This window comes from Calonectris borealis, chromosome 8, assembly GCF_964195595.1.
Source record: "Calonectris borealis chromosome 8, bCalBor7.hap1.2, whole genome shotgun sequence".
Classification (NCBI taxonomy): domain Eukaryota; kingdom Metazoa; phylum Chordata; class Aves; order Procellariiformes; family Procellariidae; genus Calonectris; species Calonectris borealis.
Genome location: NC_134319.1, coordinates 1,126,227 through 1,146,463, shown reverse-complemented (window position 1 = coordinate 1,146,463; position 20,237 = coordinate 1,126,227). Strand labels below are relative to the sequence as shown.

The window sequence follows — 20,237 nt, the reverse complement described above, 5'->3', positions numbered from 1 at the left end:
TAGTTTTACCCAGCCGGCAGTAGCGAGCAGTTATTCTATGTGTAATGAGGTTTTTATGACTCTTACACAATGATGCAACGCAGAGAAACACAGGCTGGTGTGGGAGCAGGGGCTTGAGAGGGGGGGTCGTGGGACAGGGCGCAGAGGAGGGCAGGCACGGGGTGGGCAGAGACGGGCAGGGGCTGCTGCAGGAGACCCCATGGCTGGGGGGGGGTCACCCATGGTCAGTTAAAGAAATGCAGATTTGGAGCTGGACAAAGTGGGGTTTAGGGGTGTCGGAAAACAAAGGAATGATATCGGACATGCGTAGAAGGCACCGCAAACAGGACCTTAGGATGTAATGTGGAGCTGCAGAGCAATGAAGAAAGAGCAAAGGTGTAAAAGCATGATAGCAAACATTTAAAAATGACCCCGAACAGATCTTGAAGGGAGGAAGAAGAAACCACCAACATGAACGCTGTATTCCTCCCCCCGAGAGATCCTGGACGCTCACAACTCGCCGTAACAGTCGCCCACCAGAATGAAGCCACCGACCTTCAGCCCCCGCGGGGCAGGGAAGGGCGTGCGAATCACCAGGAAAAGTGTGTCTACAACAACTTTAACGGCATTATTGTTCTTTCTTTTTGGGTAAGTCATAGAATCATAGAATGGTTTGGGTTGGAAAGATCATCTAGTCCAACCCCGCTGCCATGAGCAGGGAATGTTAGGTCTAGGCTAATAACGATTCCTGAGTCAGACTGTTAAGACTTCAATTATATATATATAAACCAAGCATTTATTGTTATTGTATCAGGTGTACCCCCTCTTTGCCCATAAACAATATTGAGCCGTTCATGAGCGCCAGTTTAAATGCTTCTGGAGGTGAAGTAAGGCAGCCATGCCGTGAGGAGACGCTCCCAGTGCCAGCCCAGGCAGCAAGCCTGCCGTAGGGGCATATCCCGCTGTTTTTACGATGAATTATACGTGTATGTTCCTGAGGGTCCCCCCCGGACAAGAGAGACATGGAGATCCTGGAACGAGTCCATGAGGGTGACGAAGGGGCCGGAGCATCTGAACTGGGGAGCCGCCGAGGGAGGTGGGGTCTCAGCCCGGGGAGGAGGGGGCTCCGGGGGTCCTATACCTGATGGGGGTGTAAAGGAGATGGATCCAGACTCTCCTCAGAGGTGCCAGTGACAGGACAAGAGGCAATGGGCTCGCATTGAAACAGAAGAAATTCCACCTAGAGATGAAAAAAGCTTTCTAAAAGTAAGGCTGATCAAACACTGGCACAGGTTGCCCAGAGACGCTGTGGCATCTCCATCCTTGGAGATATTCAAACCCGACTGGACACGTCCTGAGCAGCCCGCTCCGGCTGCCCCTGCTTGAGCAGAGTCTGGACCAGAGATCTCCACCTGCCCACCTCAGCCAGTCTGTGGTTCAATTCCGTGATTTTCCTTTTTTTTTTAAGTACCAAATTTGTCAAGCCCCTGTTTGTGTTTCCTCTAACCTATCGCTTCCTGGTGAGAGAGTAAGGCATGTGGCAAAACCAATTCAACACACCTCCCTTCCCCAAAGAAAATCCTAAAAGGAGAAGTGGTATAGGATTTGCAGGATTACCTGCCAACTACTTGGTCGAGACGCTCCAGCAGAAAGGATGAAACAGCGAGCATTTGGTAAATGCAGGTTGCTGTCTCCTACGGGCTTCCAAGAAGGGCTGAGGAGAACGAAGCAGGTATTGGGCAAGGGAAGGGAAACAAAGCACAGGCTGTAACTGCCTGCCCGTAAGTCTTCAGCAGTGAGAAAACATACCTGTCTGCCCGCTGCGTGCTGCGCCTGCCTCTTGGTAAGAGCACAGCATCGTCGCACCCCCAGCACTTTGATTGCCTCTCCCTGTACCGCGGTATCTTTGATTGGTCTTTTCCTCAAATGTCGTTTCCAGCTCTCATTGTGGTAAGTGTAATGGGTCTGTGGCTGAATGATCACATTTTTCCTCTCAGTCCTCATCTCAGTCCTTTGGTCAAGATACAAAATCAGTGGTTTCACCGAAAGCCCGTGTTATTACATCCGCTAGTTTTGTCTGTATTCAACATGAGGAGGATCTAATTCCTCCTCAGACCCCTTCTCCAGCCTGAGTGCACTAATTCTCCTTTTCTGCTTTTTTCGTCTCCAGGAAAATTGTAACAGCTCCTTTCTGTAGACAATCTAATGCTTTAAGCTATTACCGTAACGTATCGCCACGGTTTCCAATAAAATTTTATTTGACATTTAGTTAAAATCCATTTTTTGCTACAACTGAATTTTTTTCCCTAGTCCCTTGATGGACACTTCAAGCAGAATTCATTGTCATTGTCTTAAAGGTCAAAAGTTTTTGGTTTTTTTTCAGACCTTGCTTTGTAAAGCAAACTGTTACTCAGGATTATGAGACACTGCGGTAAGCTGTGACAGTCCATGAAACTGTTCTTCCCTGCAATTACATGGATTTCATAAAAGTTGTGTGAGCAAACAGAAAGACCTTCACTGCAAAATCAGTTATTGTTGTAGAGTCCCTATAGAAGAACCAGCGCGAGACCAGGTGGCTCTGCACCAAGTCAACCAGTGTAGAGATGCCTGTAATGTTAGCTAAAAGTTTTCCTTTAAATATGTTAAGAGGAATTAAAAGTATAAATGGAAATATTAAATAGAAACTGTGCATTTAGATGCCATTTTCCTTGCAATTTTTCATACATATAATTTAATTTGTTCTACAAAACTATTCTAATAAGCTATGCTGTGTCATGGAATAACGGTTCAATGGTAGTTACATTAAATTAAATCTATTGCATGATGTGTCAATGTTTTTAACTTTCACTCCTGCTTCTAGAGAGCCCTGTGTGTTCTTGATTATTTCCTTGTTTTGCTTTTAATTGGAATTATTTGATGAATGTCTGCAGCTTGTTGAAATGAGCTTAAAAAAATACTCATTTAGGGTGCCTTTATTTCTACATTCCTATGTTACAGTAGTATTATAGTTTTCACTGATCTCAGTTGAAATCTGAAGAAGCTTTTATTTTCTAAAAGTCTAGTTAGGCACGCACTTTTTAAGGCATACAAAAGTGATGCTGTCACACTTCTGAAAACTGAAAAGGCAAAGGCTGTTACTGGTGAAACGTTGCAGAAAGCGGCCGGTGACAGGTATTTGTGCTTACCAGACGGAGAGATGTGTCTCCAAGAAATGGAAGGCTCCGGCTTCCCCGTGGCCAGGCACACCAGGGTAACATTGCTTCCTTCGTTCACAACGATGTCACTCGAAATACGAAATATCTTCGGAGAAACTGGAATGAAACAAGGAGAACGTTGTAATGGAGAGCTGCTGAATCAGTGCAATTCCACCAGAGCACGGATAGCCGAGGAGAGCTGGGATACCCATAGTGCCATTACTGACAAAAATACATGCAGTTGTTGAAATATAACTATGCAAAAACCTTGTTTAGGTGTGACCACAGCTATTTCCACCACGTTTGCAGAAGCTCAGCCATGGATTCAAAATGCTACAAATAAGAAAGCAGCAGTTTCCTCTATTTTGTGCACAGCGGGAATTGTTACCGAGTTCCCAGTAAACTGCTACTGACGGATGCTCTTGTTTAAGAGAAGGTTGAGCTTGCTCGAGACAGTTTGAAAAGAAGATGAAATTAAATTTTTCTTGTACTTTTAACAATAATGATGCCTGTTACATCTAGTCTGTGTGTACTTGGTGAGTCGTATCTGTTCATGGGGAAGACTAAATACATTTATTTCTGTTGCTTTGTATTGCTTTTAGGCTTGCAGCAGCAACATGGCTAAGAAAAAATAAGCTAGATTTTTTTCTTTCATTTCATCAGCAGAATTCTTCACTAAAGTCCATTTTCTGTACTATTTATACATCTGGGCATAAGAGAACAGTGTTCCACATGGATGGAAAATGATGGAAAGCATTAAATGGCCTACCCTTGAGGGAATGCTTTACTTCTTGTAACGTTACACGGGGAGGAAAGGAACTCAGGGTCCCAGCAATGAAGGCAGGAATTCTGGATTTCAGAATGAATATTTCTTTCTAAAGAAATATGTATTTCTTTACATGTCGTATTACTACGTTTGATATAGAAATCAAATCAATATGGTAACAAGGCATACCCTATTGATGTTTCTGAAAAGCACTATTCTCTGTGATAAATAACAAATTTTGTACAAGTATCTGTAAAAGATACAGATCTTACATGTGGGTGTTTCAGAGCCTTCTGTAAGAACTGCTTTAAAATCAAAGTGCTCTGCGAGGTAAATGGGTAGCAGTAAAATGAGAAAAAAAAAGTTTATGATCTTCCATTTTCCTAACCAAAGTCTCTGTCTAACTGGAGCTTTGCTCTCCTGAATGCCACAGTCTTGTCTCACTGGTTTGCTCCAATTTGTCACAGCCAAAATCCCCCCAACTGAACCCATACATAAACCTTCCCAACCACTTCAGCAACCTGGAATACATTGTTAGCATCTTTTCAATGTACTTTAAAAAGTACAGAGCTTTTTCATATGCACAGACTGGTTCTGCGTGCTTTGGGATCTCCACCTGCGAATGTTCTCCTGCCCTTTCCTTGGTCCAGTGGAAGTATTTCAGTCATAGAAATGAGTTGGGGTCAGACAGACTTCAAAAAGCTGGAAATTCTCCGTGCTTGCTTGTGGCTATGCATTTGCGAGCAAAGAAAATTAAAAGTCTGTGTAGAGTATTTGTAATTAGCAGAGAAACATTGTCTTTATGGAAAACGAAGGTCTGGGGAAGGCTGAACTTTCCCTCGTTCCTAAAGCAGTGAAGTTCGGCATTTCCCGCCTTTGAAGTTCAAGCAGGTTTACACAGACACAAACTTCTGAATTTGCCCCAGTCTAACTCACAAAGGTGATAACCCACTCTTCCCTACGTCACCTGATGACCTGAAAAAAGCATGCAGTCATTACAGCCCGTTTTCAGGAGCCGAAACATACAGAAGGGTTATTTCCACGTAAAGGGATAAATTATTAATCAGATTTCTTTGCAGATCTCTGCAAAGAACCCGTTACTCAACTTCCTTCTGCAGAAGTCTCTCCTGTCCTAAAGGAGCAGGGGAACAGCCACCACCCACACGCCCACCCCACGCCAGCTCTGCCATGGCATGACCCTTCCTCGGGGTCCCCTCCACCCTGAAATGGGGCGTTAACACAGGTCTCCCCCACCCCCCGACCCAGCCCAATTAACATTTCAGCTTGGCAACAGACAAAACGTTGAAAGGAATTCTTATTTCTGTGTACAGCGTATGAAAAATAAATCTACTTCCTAAAGACAGCCAGTGAGGGGTCATCCTATCTGAAATGTAGAAATCCACCTGAGAGCAGGAGATCATGAGTAATGAGGCAAACGCAGTGACTTCAGTCAGTCTACAATATTTTAAAAATATCTTCCTAAATCTGAGCTACTTATTTCTTTATCCTTCAAGAAAGAGCATACTTCCAGAAAGTCAAGAGAAGGAAACAAATAACTCAAAACAGTTCTTCTCACAAGTAAATATATGACTGACGCAGTAAATATATTGACTGACGCAATATCTATTTGGAACTGTGGAAATATGTTCCAGATTAAGTAAAGGTTACGGTGTAAGATATCCAACAGCATTAAACAACTTACTCAAAGTTCTGCACCTTTGAAGGCAGAAAAAGAGAGAGATTTGCTCATGTTCTGGCATTATTGAAGCAGTACCGTAGAGGGATTTTTCACACCTGATACCTAACACTATTTATCCAGGTGACTTTTGTTTGCCTTAAACTTGTCACTAAAGGTAGAGGCCGTGGCTGGAGCATGCTGTGCTGCCACGAAGGCACCTGGGCGGCCAGAACAGCAAGTTAAAGGAGGTCTCCTGGTGCTCAGGCTGTGCCAGGGTCAGGATTCGGTTTAGTCCAGTCTCCTGCCTGCATCCGTCACCAGAAAATGGGTGGATGAAATATCCGCTCGTTGTTCAGTATATTGATTTAGTGTGACTGATACAAACAGATTAGAAACATGATAGCATTAATTTCAGCGGGAATGAGGAGCTCTTGGCATGCTCTGCTGCTGGACCTTCAGCACGACTGCTGTCGGTCCTGTGAGCAGGGTGGCATACGGAGTGAATACCAGCAGAAAAGCTGGATCATATAAGCAATTGTAATCAAATCTCCCAAAATACAAATTTCCAAAGAAAATACGCTGGCAGTCCTGCCATAGGCAGGAATCTAGAATTGAAGTAATAGGATTTCATTCGGTTCACAGAGACGAACAAAATTTCTTTTCCAAGACAAAGACCAACACGGTCTACTCTTTTCTCTGCTGCTTAATGCAAGCGTTGTCTTTGTCCTCCTCTGCCTTTCCTCATAAGGTTTTATTTGCTCTTTATCACTCACCTCCTTTTCAAGTGTCCTCTTCTCACAAAAAGCAGCGTATTTTCCCTAATGCTCAGGCTCCCAGCCCTGGATTTCCTCCTGCAGATCCAGCTCTTTCCCCCTCCTCCTTGTTTTAGGATAGCCATTAACTTTGGCTGTCAGCCTCGCCGCCTTTGTTGTAGGTTTTGCCTACCGTGTTCAAACCCCAAATCCACAGTATTTTGTCAAATATTTTAATTTTGACAAAACCATATATTCTCATGGCACACAATCTGAAAATCTTTCCTCAGTGATTCTACATGTAAGCCGTGGTTATGGAGCGCAGAATTTGATACGAATGAAATTCAACCGTCTTAACAGATTTGTGGAATATATATAGCCAAAGGTGCCATAGGATAATTTAGTCTGAACTCAGATAGTCACAGGCTCTAGAAATTTTCCCAGAAGCCTGACTAAAGTCTATGTTTTAGAAAGCTGTCTAGTCTTATCCTGGCAATTCCAGGTGATGCTCACACTGCCACGTCTGGGAAGCACTTTCAGCGGTTAAATACCCTCTTGCTGCCAGGAAATAGCATCTTAGTTCAAAATTGCATTCCACTAAATTCAGCTTTCAGAAATCGGATCTTATTATGTTTTTGTCTGCAAGACTGAACATCCCCCTTACTATCAAGTATCTTTCCTATGACTAAGGACCTGTACAACGTGATAAATCACCTCTTCATCTTTCTCTGCAGATGGTTTGAGCACCACAAGCTTAATTTTTGTAAGGCTTCCTAGATAATATTTGTTTCTCCCTTTTGAGGAATATCTGAATCATCCTGAAATGTGAACAGTGGAACGAGGCATAATAGCCTAGCACGAGTCTTACCAACGCCGTGTACAGATTTAAACCCACTACTTTATCTCGGCTTTATTTCCTCTTTCCCTGTGCAGTTATTATCACCCTGACTATTATTCCTATTATCCCTTCAGCTCCTGCTGTGGCCAGCTGTGGCGGGAGGGAGGGGGCAGGAGGCACTGAAGGGATGAGGAGGGCTTGCTGCACGGATCTCTTGCGTGGTTAAAATAGCAGTTACCTACGCTACCAGAATAACGTGAATACCTGGAGGCTCCTGTTGGTCCCATCGCACGTCCACCTGTGCTTCTCTCCTGAGCAGTACCAGGGGAACCTCCTCTCAATTTCCTCTTTAAAATTGCACATCTTGTAGGTAAAAACTGGTGTTCCCCAGCTGGAGGAGGGAGAACGGCGGCGTCCCCGGGGCTCTGCTGCGGAAGGGACCTGCCTGCTCATCTCGCGGCATCCTCCGTTATACCTTATGGCAGCTCTGTTAAGGCTCCCAAGCCAAACTTCCCCACCAGTGGCTGACCCTTTTTCACTGGCTGTTTGGAGGAGCTGCTTTGTCTGACCAGATCTGCTATCCCTGAAGCCTGACTGATTGATGCTAATAAGAATTGAGTCTCTGGCTGACAATGTATTTTAGCTCCTACTTCTTCCTGGAGCCCAGAATTACATGTGCCATATTTTGCAGGGGATTGACATTGTCCATTGCAGAGTCTCATTTCTCATTTTCAAGCACTGCAATTATATTCTCAGTTACATTCATGTGTACATAAATGACGCAACATAATAAAGCTTACTAGTGTGGTGGGAATGACTGTGGGGTAGAGCTGCCTTTTGAGCTGCTGTTGCTTTTTGAACGTGGGGAGAGATGTCTTATTTTCATGACAATTTAGAATTATCAGGTAAAAAATCTGGGGCCTCAGCATCAGTGAATCCATCTTGTTTCTTAAAATATGTGCTGCCTGCCTTACTGTTCCCCCCACTGAAACATCCAATCAAAGTCTATGTAGTATCAAGATTACAACATATGTGGCTGGACATACAGCTCTGTTTCTTCAGAAAGGTTACCCAGTTAAAGGTGACGACAAGTTACGAACTACATTTTTTATAGTAACATTTATTACATAACATGGTACCCTGCTCCATTTTCAGATTATAATGTAATCAATCCCATCTCATACATAGAATATAGCCAATCCCATATAAAAACTGTGAGAGGAATTGCATTATAAGTACAGAAGTGTTACGTCTGGGAGTTTGGCAAGAGAGATTTTACCACCAGAATCTAAGGAATCACCTGCTTCATCCCCCCCAGGTGTTGCAAGTACAGCTTTTGTGCTCATATTGCCTTAGCTGAAGCTTCGTATGCTTGCTTTTCATTAAAGAGTGACTTTTTTGGTGAAAGAGAAGTGTTATATAGCCTCTTTTCCAGAATCCCCAATACCCTTCAGTTCTTCATCCAAATGCTGGCCTGCACCCCCCACCTCTCTGACTGCAATGATAATTTGATTTTTTTCCTAATTATAATTTCATAATTAAGCAATAAACACAGAGCGGGGGAGAGAAGATGCTGCTTTCAGCAGCTTAACTGACCGTTTCTTTTGGTCCGGAATTAGTTTGTTGACTAATCCATCTGTGCAAATGCTTATGCATTTCTAACTGCGAAACGTGCGCAGGAGTTTGCAAAACACCGCTCACCACACCGCAGAGCCCTCCTGCGGTACGCGCTGCAGCTCTACTTAGCTGCGGTGTTTGAGCACAAAAGATGCTGTTTAGGGTCCCAGGTGCAGCGGGGGGCAGCGAGGGCGCGCGGTGCAGGGGACGCTCGCGGCGAAGCAGCGTGTCACGGAGTGCCTTGGTCTGCTGTCATTCAGCCTTCGCTGCTGCAGAGGCATTAACCTTCAATCAAACCCGTATTTCTAAAAGCCATACAAACCTCCGAAGGCAAAACCCTCCCCTCAAGTGCACCCAAACATTGAGCACGGGGGTTTCGGCGGACCACTGGCCTCCCTGGCGGGACCTGGTCCCCCCCGCAGGCAGCAGCCCCCCCGTGGGGTCCGCAGGGGCGGGGGGCAATGCAACGCCCTCACGGCCCAGCCCTGGCAGGTTTCTTCTGTTTTACAGATTTTCCGATACCGCTGCCTGCAGCAATCGGCACGGACAGGATACAACAGCTTTTGGCATTCCCATGCACACGGAAGGAATTTGCTCCTTTAAATAATATTTCCTACCCTTTCCCATAAATCCCAGAGTCAGACGTTTTCACCAAAGGGCAAATCAACACCACCAATTCTCTTCCTGCAGCCGTTCGGAGCCTACGGGACGTGACTGCACCCAGAACTTGCTGGTAGTGCTTCATGCCCCCATCCATTACATCCAAAATACGCAAGGGCTGTATATAATTTTTAAATTTTATAATATTTTATAATAGCGTTTATGCTGTATATGAGACTACGGTTATAAACATGTAAGGTCTACTGCATTTTTACTAGGGAGGCAGAATGTCTCTGGTGTAATGATCGCTCCCCAAAGTCACGCTCCACGACCGAGAGCGTGGCAGGCACAGGGCACCCGCTGGAAGGCCACCGCCGCTCACGGCAGCGCCCCAGGGACCGCTGATGGAATCGCCGGTTGCCTGGCCCTGCCTACAGCACTCTCCTCTCCGACGTTATCGGTTGTGTCTGTATCGCAGTGAACTCTTTTTTCCCCGTGCCCTCGCAGGTGATCTATTACAGAACTACAACGGGGCTTTAAATACGGAAAAGAGAAGAAAGTGCAGGTGGGAAGCTCTGTGACTGCAGCAGCGTTTGAGCCCTGTTTTTATACCCAGTGATCTTCTGTACTCAGCGTTGTACAGAACACAGAGCCCGTCGTCCGTGCCTCGAGGGACGCGACACTCCGGTGGACAAACCCTCTCCAGATTTTGCTAAAGACTGGAAAGTCTGGTCCAGGAGAAGTGTGCACGCTTTTGTTTCTTTTTGAGGATTATCATCAGGAATTTTGCAGCCTTTCTAAGGGAAGATTTGAACTGGGATGTGGTAGAAGTTGGAGAATTTTCCAGACTTGCACAGATTGAGTGATTTTCTCTTAAGTACGTGTTTTGTTCATTTTCTAATTGACTGGGCTCTTCTTTAATCTAGGTTTTATAGTGGGGAAATTAAATAAAATCTAGTAGAAGGTGTCTGTAAGTCTTACTACAATGACACTGAGCAGGTTGCATCATCTATGCGTTTCCAAAATAGAAACAGACATTAAATGAATACAAGCCATACATTAACTGAGGTAACACACAAGTAAGCACAGAAGTGCAGTCCTGATGTATAACGTAATTCTGTAAAATTACATAAATGATACAATATGAGCTGGTACTCATGAAAAATCGCAGATTTTATTTTCATCAATGATTTCCTAGGAGGATCTTCTTTTCCACGATAGAAATTGGTTTTTATACTAAGTATTTCTGGAACCTCACAGTTTGAGACAAATAATGATTTTTGGTATGTTGGTATGCTGCTAATTTTTCTGCTATTTACTGACTGCCAGAGAACATTACATTCAGATCATCAAAATCTGTGGAATTTATTAATTACGACTAGAATATATATGCATGATCAGAATGGCAAGTTAATATTTAATAAGAATTAAAAATTGTTTATTTCGTGTACATACTTCTTATGATACCTCTAAAGACTCTGATCTACGAGCAGATTTAGCTTTTAATATCTGCTGTGCTGAGCTTCGAGTGCAGATTAAATCCATTGCAGAGCTACTCTCCATTTCAACAACTACAGTCTTTCACCCATCCCACATGGCAACTGTGAAGGTCAGAAAAAAAATTAAATGTAGCGATGAATAAACATTTATGCAGTATATGGATTAAAGAAATGCATAAGAAACAAGACAACAAGCAAGGATGAAAGACGAATGAAACTCCCGAGTAAACTTTTTACAAGGGTCCAAAATGAAAAGCACTTTACACTCATCTGACATTTTTTCTTAAAACGCTTTTAAATGAATACCTTCCCATTTAGGACAAGATACACAGACTGCTTGTAGAAACTAAATAGAGAAGGCAGTAAAAACTAAACTTCTGCTTTCTGTAGTTTTATCAAACCGCCCTACCGCGGGGACAGGGGGCGAAGGGACCGAGCGAGGAGCCGGGGGCATTGCCCCGGGGGTGGAATCCCCCCGAACGGGGCTGTAAGTGCAACCGTGCAGTGTACGGCGGGCGCCCGGGCGCTCACGTCAGACGCAGCACGGCACAGGACCCCTGATGCTGCCAGACGCTGGCGAAGGCACCGTGCGTTTCTGCAACGGCAGGAAACCCTGCGGGTCCCCGGAGCGGCTGAAGAGTCTTTGCTAAGTCACTTGGGGCGAGCAACTGCGAGGCTGCAGAGCTGATCTGCTATAACCCACCTGATGGCCTGCTTTTCCAATGAAGTATTTTGAGTGATTTGGGACCAATTCCCCGTTTGCAAATTTCAAACTTAAAGAGTTGCCCCTGTCACATCAAATATTAAATGCACTTTAGCCTTCGATCATTTTCTGGGAGTCAAAATAAATCAAAATCAAAGCCAAAGATTTTTGTTTTCTAAAACAAATGAGAAAAATTGAATGATTATTTTTTGGTTTCCTGATGAAATTTAAAGTGATGCTAAACATTCTGGAAAAGATTTACATTTCAGTGAAGCTTCATTTTCTGTCCAGAAAGCAGGCTATTACATTGCTTACTTAAGTTTTGATTAGTTGAGAGAAAAATACGCAGCAAAAGAGGAACACGGAGGAGCAAATGATAATTCAACCTCACAGGCAGTCATGCAGGCAATGAGACATCCCCAGTGTTATGGTATGATCCTAATGTGCAAACCCCTCCTTACTCAGTTTTAAATCTCCACCATCCCCTTCCTTCATGTGCCTGGATGAATGCATTCTCTAAAAGGTTTCTGTAAATGACCAATAATAGGAAAATTTCAGCATTTTCCATTATTTCCTTTCTCCAATTCTTTGTTGAGAATAGTTACCGTACTCTGCTTTAATAAGTAATTTGTCAACATCATAGGAGAGAAAAAAAAACAGGGAACATAAAAAAGTTCTTTATCTCGTTGATTTGCAGTGCTTTGTTTAAATATTTACTGAAGCTTATATCTACTACAGCATTAAATGAATGAATCACCTTTATGAGAAGTGCATACCAATAGAGGGTGGCGTGAGGGACACAGCAACGGGTTTATTTTCCTTGGACTGTTTATAACAGAGAGAAATAAATTTGCTTCTGTTTCCAACAGCAATTAAAACAAATGGGATGAGAATGAAGTTCAGACAAGCCTTAATAGCGAGCTACTATAAAAGCAATAATAACGATAACGTTAATAATAACAATCATAACTGTATTCCACCCTGGTGCCACTAAAGTACAATGCGTTGGAACCAGCGCATCGCGGTGCGAAGCAGCTCCCAACAGCTCAGAGGTGATAACAACCCGCGGTCCGAACCTCGGGGCCTCGGGCACAAATGCAACGGAGGCGCTCGGCATCTGCCGTCCTGCAGGACCCCACAGCCGCCTTCGCAAAAGCTGCTGTGGACTGCAGAGCACTGCCCAGACGGGTTTTTGCACTCAAAGCGGGCTTTGTCCTTGTCCCCCCACCCCGGTGCCACCCACCGTTTCGGGTGCCCCCCTGCCTGCACGGCGTGATGCTGCTCGGAGCTGCCGAGACCTCGCTGCCATCCTCGGGAGGAATGATGGTTTGCGATGTACAAACCAGCTTGTAAAGCACTGGGGACTCCTTGGTGATAACAAAATCCGCTATCTCGATGTAATTTGTTGCCATTAGTAGTCAGGGAACACTAGCTGAGCTGCACTCGCAGCCGAAATCTCAAAAAGGAGCTCAGCGGAGGAGGGGATTATTGTCTTCTCAGGCTCCCTGCGTTTTAATTTCCCAGTCGGATGTTCCTCTCTGGCCTTTGGGAGCAGATGACCCTCTGATCCCACCAGCCTGATGAATCCCATGCGGGGCACGGCGGGCGCTGCAGGCAACGGCAGCGCAGGCAGCAGGTCCCCGGCGGAGGTGGTGGGGACACCACGCTCCTGCTCCCACCAGCACCCACCACCCCTTGGGGAAGGGCGCAGAGCAGCGTGGCTATCTCCAGACTTCCTAGAGCCCATCTTTGAATATACAATTTTCTTCCATGTATACACAGATTTTGCAATATTTTCTGTACATCTACCTTTTAAAATTTCAAAAAAATTCTAAATTTAGCTGTGAAAATTCAAAATACATGCATGGGGTGTTTTTTTTTGAGATGTTTATCAGAGATAAACAGAGATCGGGTTTGACTTGGGCTCATAATCTGCAGGAATTCATTCCACAAGCACACGCAGCAGGTCCCTGGCTCGGTTCCCCATGCACTCCCGGCGTGGCAGGGATGGGAGCAGGGGACAGACCTGGCTGCAACAAGAAACGTGTCCCCTGAGGTGGCCAACGCAGCCAGGGCCAGCGGTACATCTGCTTCTCAGCCCTTTGGCAACGGGGCAGCTGGCCCGCTGCAGACAAGGGAGCTGCATCTCTCCCAGGGGTTATGGTCAGCTGCACCGCTGAACCCCGCATTGCTGGCGTGACAGGTTAGGGACCTTCGCGACCTGAGCTGTCTGCTGAAGATACTGAAAAAAATAAGGTGAAACATTGATTTCACTCCGCAGTCAGAATAATTTATTGCTTTGCTTTCCTAATATGCATATTGATTTCATTAACTTGTATAATATCTAGAAATCACTAACATGACATAAGAATGGATTATTGTTCTTTTTATGGCTTGGACGTAATAATTAGTTTTTATGACATATACATAGAAAAATTAAAATGTGCTTATGAGGGTTATTAAAACCAGTGATGAACTCCATTTGCCACTAATTGAGAATCTATACGACTTTCCAGTTTGCAATCATCAGACCCCCCAGCATCTGGAAAACCTTCCGCTTTACAAATGATTCTGTTTTCCAAAAGTTTTCATAAATTTTAGCATATGCACTGGCATGAAGATTTCTTGTAAGAAAACCCTAATTTCCTACTTTTTCCTTCTCTTATTCTTCCCATTTTAGTCAGAAGGATGAAGCAACGTTCGACTGAATAACCAGACAACCGTAACGCTCAAATGTGGAAAAAAAAAGAGGAAAAAAAAAAAGGACAGTTAATCAAAGGAAAGTTTTTATGAAAAAAAAAAATCCCAGGTTGAAATGTGGTTATTAGGAATAAGTAATACGTTTGAACCGTATGTGACTGAAAAGAGGGGGACTGCATTAACAGCTAGCAGGGTCTTCAAGAGGCCGTTCGACCATCTGCAGAGCTCATCAATAACCATCACCAAGCAACAAAAAAGTAGTAATATTGCCAAACGCAAACCACTGTGACTACTGAGGTGTATTAATTAGCAGAAACAGATGTAACTTATTTCTAGGAGATTACGCTGGCTGATATCCCACGCAGCAGCTAATGCTGCTGTACAGCGCAGCGGCTAATTAGCCCGTGAGGTCTCTGCATGTGCCCGTGGAGCTTCAGCGCGTGCTCTTGACCCCCAGCCCAGCTATAAATCCAAGCCTGCTTCGTGGGTTTGGGAGAGGACACCCTCCAACCAGAGGCTTTATATAGAAAGCAGACGATGCCAAATATGTGTGACCCCAAACCAAAAATGGCAGGATTGCAAAGAATCCCCTTAAAGGCTGGACTTCGCACAGACTACTGTCAGTCAAGTGGTCAGTGAACGAAAGTCACAGTATTACAATGCAAAATTCATAAGTTATCATAAATCAACATGCTTCAGATGCTCCAAGAAGCATCTGTTTTCAAACGCCCTCAATTTTGTCAAGATTTTTAAATTATTTATATGTACATAAATCCTCCACCTCTCTGGCAAACATGTACACTGTTTTCATCCTCAGACCTGTAAACAATTTTGATCCCCTAAACACCTCTGAATGCCACATCTAAAATACCTTATTTTAAAATAAAAAACAACCGTAAACATCGCAAAAATTTTTTTTCCAACAACATCGTTTTTATAGTTGCACATATTGCGCCACAGTATCTATCATAAAAAAGATAATTGTGCTTTTTAGAGTTGTATAATCATCTCTCAACACTTAAAAAACCCCTTGCTCCACTTTTATATACTTTTTTTTTTTCCCCCCAGAAGGCATTGGAGTTGCCACACAAGAAATGTTCTTATATCCTCCTCTGCTCAGCCCTGGTGAGACGCGCCTGGAGTGCTGGGTCCGGGGCTGGGTCCCCCTGGGGAAGGGAAGCAGGGAGAGAGCGGAGCGAGTCCAGGGAAGGGCCATGAAGGCGACGAAGGGCACGTCCCGGGAAACGGTAGCCACTAACATCAAGGTTGTCAAACAGGAGTAGATGAGGAAGAGTAAATCAACAGCAAAGATTTAAATTTGTATGCGGTTTGTTGAGTTTAAAAGAAAATTTAAATTGCTGCATTTTAAAGGGTCTGGGTTTCAGAGAAGAAACCCTTCATGGATGAAATCCCATCCCAAATTCCCAGCTTGAGGTAAGGGCAAATGAGGGGTTTTTTGGGGGAAGGAAATTCCTTGAAAGCCAGGACAAGTGGAAACTGCAAGTTACAGAAAAATAAAAGTTCAGAATTTTTCAAGCCATATTCATCTACCAGCTGGCCCACGTGCCAGCAACATCTCTCCGCTCCTAAACATCAATGCCTACGAATCGTATTACTGCGCCAGTCTTGGCCCATGGTCTCTCACCTCGTTACGGCTGCTGAGAAGAGTTAATGGAAGGAAGAGAAGGTGTTTGCATTTTCTGGAGCGTTTCGGACACGCGTTTCAAGTGTAACAGCTCGCAGATTGTTAACCCTGGTGAAATGCATGACCTGAGATCGTGGGACGGTCTCACAAGACGGTGTAGGCGGCAGCAGCTCGTTGCCTGCAGCAGCTCAGCGCAGCCCAGCAGAAATAATGTGAAAAGTCCAGGCACCTCCCTCCCTGCCTGCACCCACCACGGTCAATTTAACTGTTTATGAATGCATAAAAACGCAGGTAACCCTCTAGATGACTCTCTATGTAGCATCATTTTTTTTGTCCAGCTGAAGCCCCCCCATTGTAATCAAATATTGCACAAAGATAACACACAGATTTTTCCATGTTTGACAAAATAAAATAATAAGATGAGCTCAATATTTAGTGAGTTGTAAAATACTCCCAAAACACATATGATTTTTAGAGTATAGTTAATACCGTTTTTAAATCAGTAGAGCAAATAATATAAAGAAGCAGGCAACAGCCTGTGCTGGTGTGGCACAAATCTTCATTTACGTGGCAATCAGTCACCAACTGGGAAAACTAAGAATTTTTTTTTTTCTTTTTTACATTTACATGATTAGTTCCTTAAGAGCAGTGTGATTGAAGAGCATTGCCTAAAGGTCCTCACCTCTTGCTTATTAAACACACTTTGTCATGTACGCAGAAGCAGCATTGGCACACTGGTTCTGATAAAACAAATTATGGGTGGGCTGTGAAGAAAAATGGCTATACCTTGGTTCATCATTTATTTCCAATTCATGGGAAATAATTCATGCCAAAGCGTGAGGAAAACCTCATAAAAGTAGTACTTTTGTAAGTTTTTGATTAATCTCTTTTCCTCTTACCTATCATTAGCAGTATAACCACAATTTGTATAAACTAGTGTAATATCCTTTATGTTTTACCTAGAAATTTATTGTCACGTATTATCTGTTATCAGTGATCAATTTATTTTGGACCAACTTGAATATCAGTCTTAAGTTACAGAAAAAAGACCCACATTGCCACAGGAACCTGCTAATGCAGAACTGGAAGGAAAATCAAATTTAAAAAGCGTAAGCAAGTATTCTATCTGTTGTATCTATCGTATTTCTACCAACAGCACCCTGGAGTGACGGGGGCAGGAAGGTTTCCTGGAAGCGGACGCTGGCTGGTTAACGGCTGACACAGCCGGATTCACATCTACAAGGCTTCTCCTAAATCGTTCGTTTCAGCACAGAAATGTTGGCCTTTACCTGCTCTACTTGTGGCAGCGTCACTTCTGGAAGGTAACGATCTATGGTGACCTCAGGAAAAGTTTACGAAGGCGTGAGAGACTCGGGAAGACGTCAGCGGCGGCAGCCGCGCCAGCCGCACGTCCCGCCGCTCCCTGCCGAGCTGCTAACGACGGCGCTCTGCACTGACGGGCCTTGGACTCTGGGAAGGTCACATTAAAATAGTTTATTTATCTTCAGCAGCAATATCTCAAATAAGTAAATCTATTCGGATTTGTCAAAACCAGCTTAAAAGGAGCCGTGCCTCGAATATGGGAATTGAACGAAAAGTGAATTTATACTGAAGAGGTTTGCTGAAGTCAGTGAGAGTTTTGCTATTGATTCATCGAAGCAAGGAGTTTTCTCTGCATCACTAAACCAAAAATACATTGTGGCTTTCGGCTATGTGCTCACCATGCGCCGGTTCTTGAAGGCTCAGGCTCTCACCCAGGTTTTGCGAGCGGCGGCCCCGGCAACGGTGGAGCCGCGGGTGAGCAGAGGCAGGCGGCAGGGGGGGCTGCTTCCATCACACTTGGAGGACAAGCCAAGAAGCCACCCACAACATCGGAATACATTTATAAATTCAGAGGGTGCCACTGCATAAAACTTCAAGTAATGGAAGCCATTACAAAAAGGCTAAATTTATTACTAAAGTTATTGAGCATAAAAGATTAAGAAAATCTTTACCAACTGGGTATCAATCATAAGACTGTGATTGGTTTTCACTTAGAATATCCAAACATTTAACTAAGAACTACCTGAAGTAAATTTTTTTTTCATATATGTTTTAGTAAAATTTAGAAAGTTTAACAAAAATTAGGCTAAAATATCAGGTGGATTTTTTCTGTTATGAATACTAACGGTGATTTTCAGTTTCTGCACTGTTACGCTGATACCTCTGGTGCTTATGGTCCACCACATTCTTCAAAGACTGAAAGGAAAAGCACTCAGCAAAATAATATATATATCCTGTATGAGAGAGGTTGGCCCCAAACTGGAAACAAACCACCGCCTCTCCGAGGAGGGATGGAGATGTGTTCCAGGCTTCTGGAACACGCACGTTGGCCTAAGCCCCAAAGGGGTTACCGCAGGAGGGGAGGCCAGAGCGGCCCCAAAGTTTCACCTCGCAACCAGAGCCTGCTCTGCGAAGCGGGAAGGATGCGCTCTGAATGAAGGCTGATGGGCAAAATTTGTTATGATGCTGAAAGTTCTTTGAAAGATGAACATGACAGCTTTCTTTTTTCCAAGCAAATCGAAGGGTCTTCATCTCTTACCCACAGTTATTTTGTCATGCAACCATTTTTCCATCAATGAAGAAGCAGACTTTCTGCAGATAATCATTCTTCAATTTCTGATGCCATAGATTTTCCCTATTTTCTGTGACTCATATTGTTCACTTGGTAAATGCAGAGAGAAGGGAAAGGACGAGCGCTTGTTCTCTCTGCAGCCCTTTCATCACTCTCCTACACTTTTTCATTACTGTACTCAATTTATCACTGAGAAAATACAGAAATAGAAAAGCTATATTCTTTGCCTCGAGATGGATTTGTTATCAGCAGTTTGATGCTTTGTAAAGCAGAAGAAATGTAGAAAATAAAATTGCCATTTCTGTTAATTGATTTGCAAAAATCTAGTTTTAAATCAGAAAAACCTTACTCAACCATAAATCTAGCAATATTTTATTTTTCTTTCAAAGCTTTCCATCTTTTTCCCTTAAGTGGAAAGCCGTTCCCAGGCGCATTGACATCGCCAGATCGCTGGGTCCCCAAACAGCACATCTCCCCTTCGACGGGTCTTTGGTTTCCAGCAAGGGGAACAAGGGCTAGGAGCAACGCCATCCTAGTCTAGTCGCTGAGCATCGATCCTGAAGGATAAGCCCCATCCGGGGTGCCGACTCCAAGCACCCAGTGCTCCAGCGACTGCAGCCCGGCTCGTCCAGCCTCCGCCAAGCCTGGTCAAATGTTCACTCGGTTGGTCGTGCCTGCGTAAGGGACGTTGATTTTGGCTGAATACTTTTTACTTTAACTCTAGCACATTTGGGTTTTTAACCGCAATTTCAGCTGTACTTAGCCAGCTAGGAGTAATTAGATACTCTTTTGTTGGTTATCTAATTATTCTTCTTAACTTTTTTAAGCACAACTGAAACTGGTTAAAATGAAAGCAAAGCACTTGATTTACCAAAAACCCTTACTGATTCCTGCTACTAATAGCCCCGTAACGGGATGATGCGGTGTTATGTCCTTCTGGTCTGAAAAACTGAGATAAAAGGAAATTAGACAAACATGTTTTTGCAAGCCAAAAAGTCCTCGAAGCAATCATATCCCATAAATCGGCATAGTGTGCCTTGTGCAGGTGCGAGTGGGACGCTTTCCAGCTTCAGAGAGAATCCCTCGTCCAAAATAAAGACTGTCAGAGTATGGATAGAAAAAGAATGATTTTATGTGGAAACTCTTTCTGTGCAAATGGGGATGAGATTTGTGTCTGTGGGATTAGGTCTTCATGGTCTTCTCTTCTTCAAGAGAAGGCGAACTGTCACGGTGGATGTCCCTCGGGCATACAGAAGGTGCAGAGCAGGACTCCCACCTTCCCTCTTTCACACATTGTTTTTCTCACTTCCCGGAAAAGCTTTCAGACATGTCACAGACTCCTTTCAGTAAGCAACGCTCTTCAGTCAAACCGCTGCTAAGGATTTAATCATGTAAATGTAAAAAAAGAAAAAAAGAAAAAGCAATAACCTACTGGCTAAAACTAAAGTTTTCCCAGTTGGTGACTGATTGCTGTCTAAGTAAAAGGTCTGAGCCACAGACGATATTCTATTTTAGTTGCATTATTTAAGCTAATTTAGCACACACTGATATGAAAGTGATCTGAAAAATCAGGGATTCTTTCTGTGTATTTTACAGACCACTAAATAGGTGATTTATTTAATTATTTCCTAGGCAAATTATGTCAAATTTAC

At 43.8% G+C, this 20,237-nt stretch overlaps 1 protein-coding gene across 1 annotated transcript in view; it reads right to left on the bottom strand.

Moving 5' to 3' along the window:
• NEGR1 (neuronal growth regulator 1) overlaps positions 1–20,237 on the bottom strand; it is a 294,357-nt gene that overhangs the window by 103,930 nt on the left and 170,190 nt on the right. Inside the window, exon 3 of the mRNA XM_075155531.1 lies at positions 3,165–3,290. Within this exon, the coding sequence (XP_075011632.1) occupies positions 3,165–3,290 (126 nt within the window). The remainder of the gene's footprint in view (positions 1–3,164; positions 3,291–20,237) is intronic.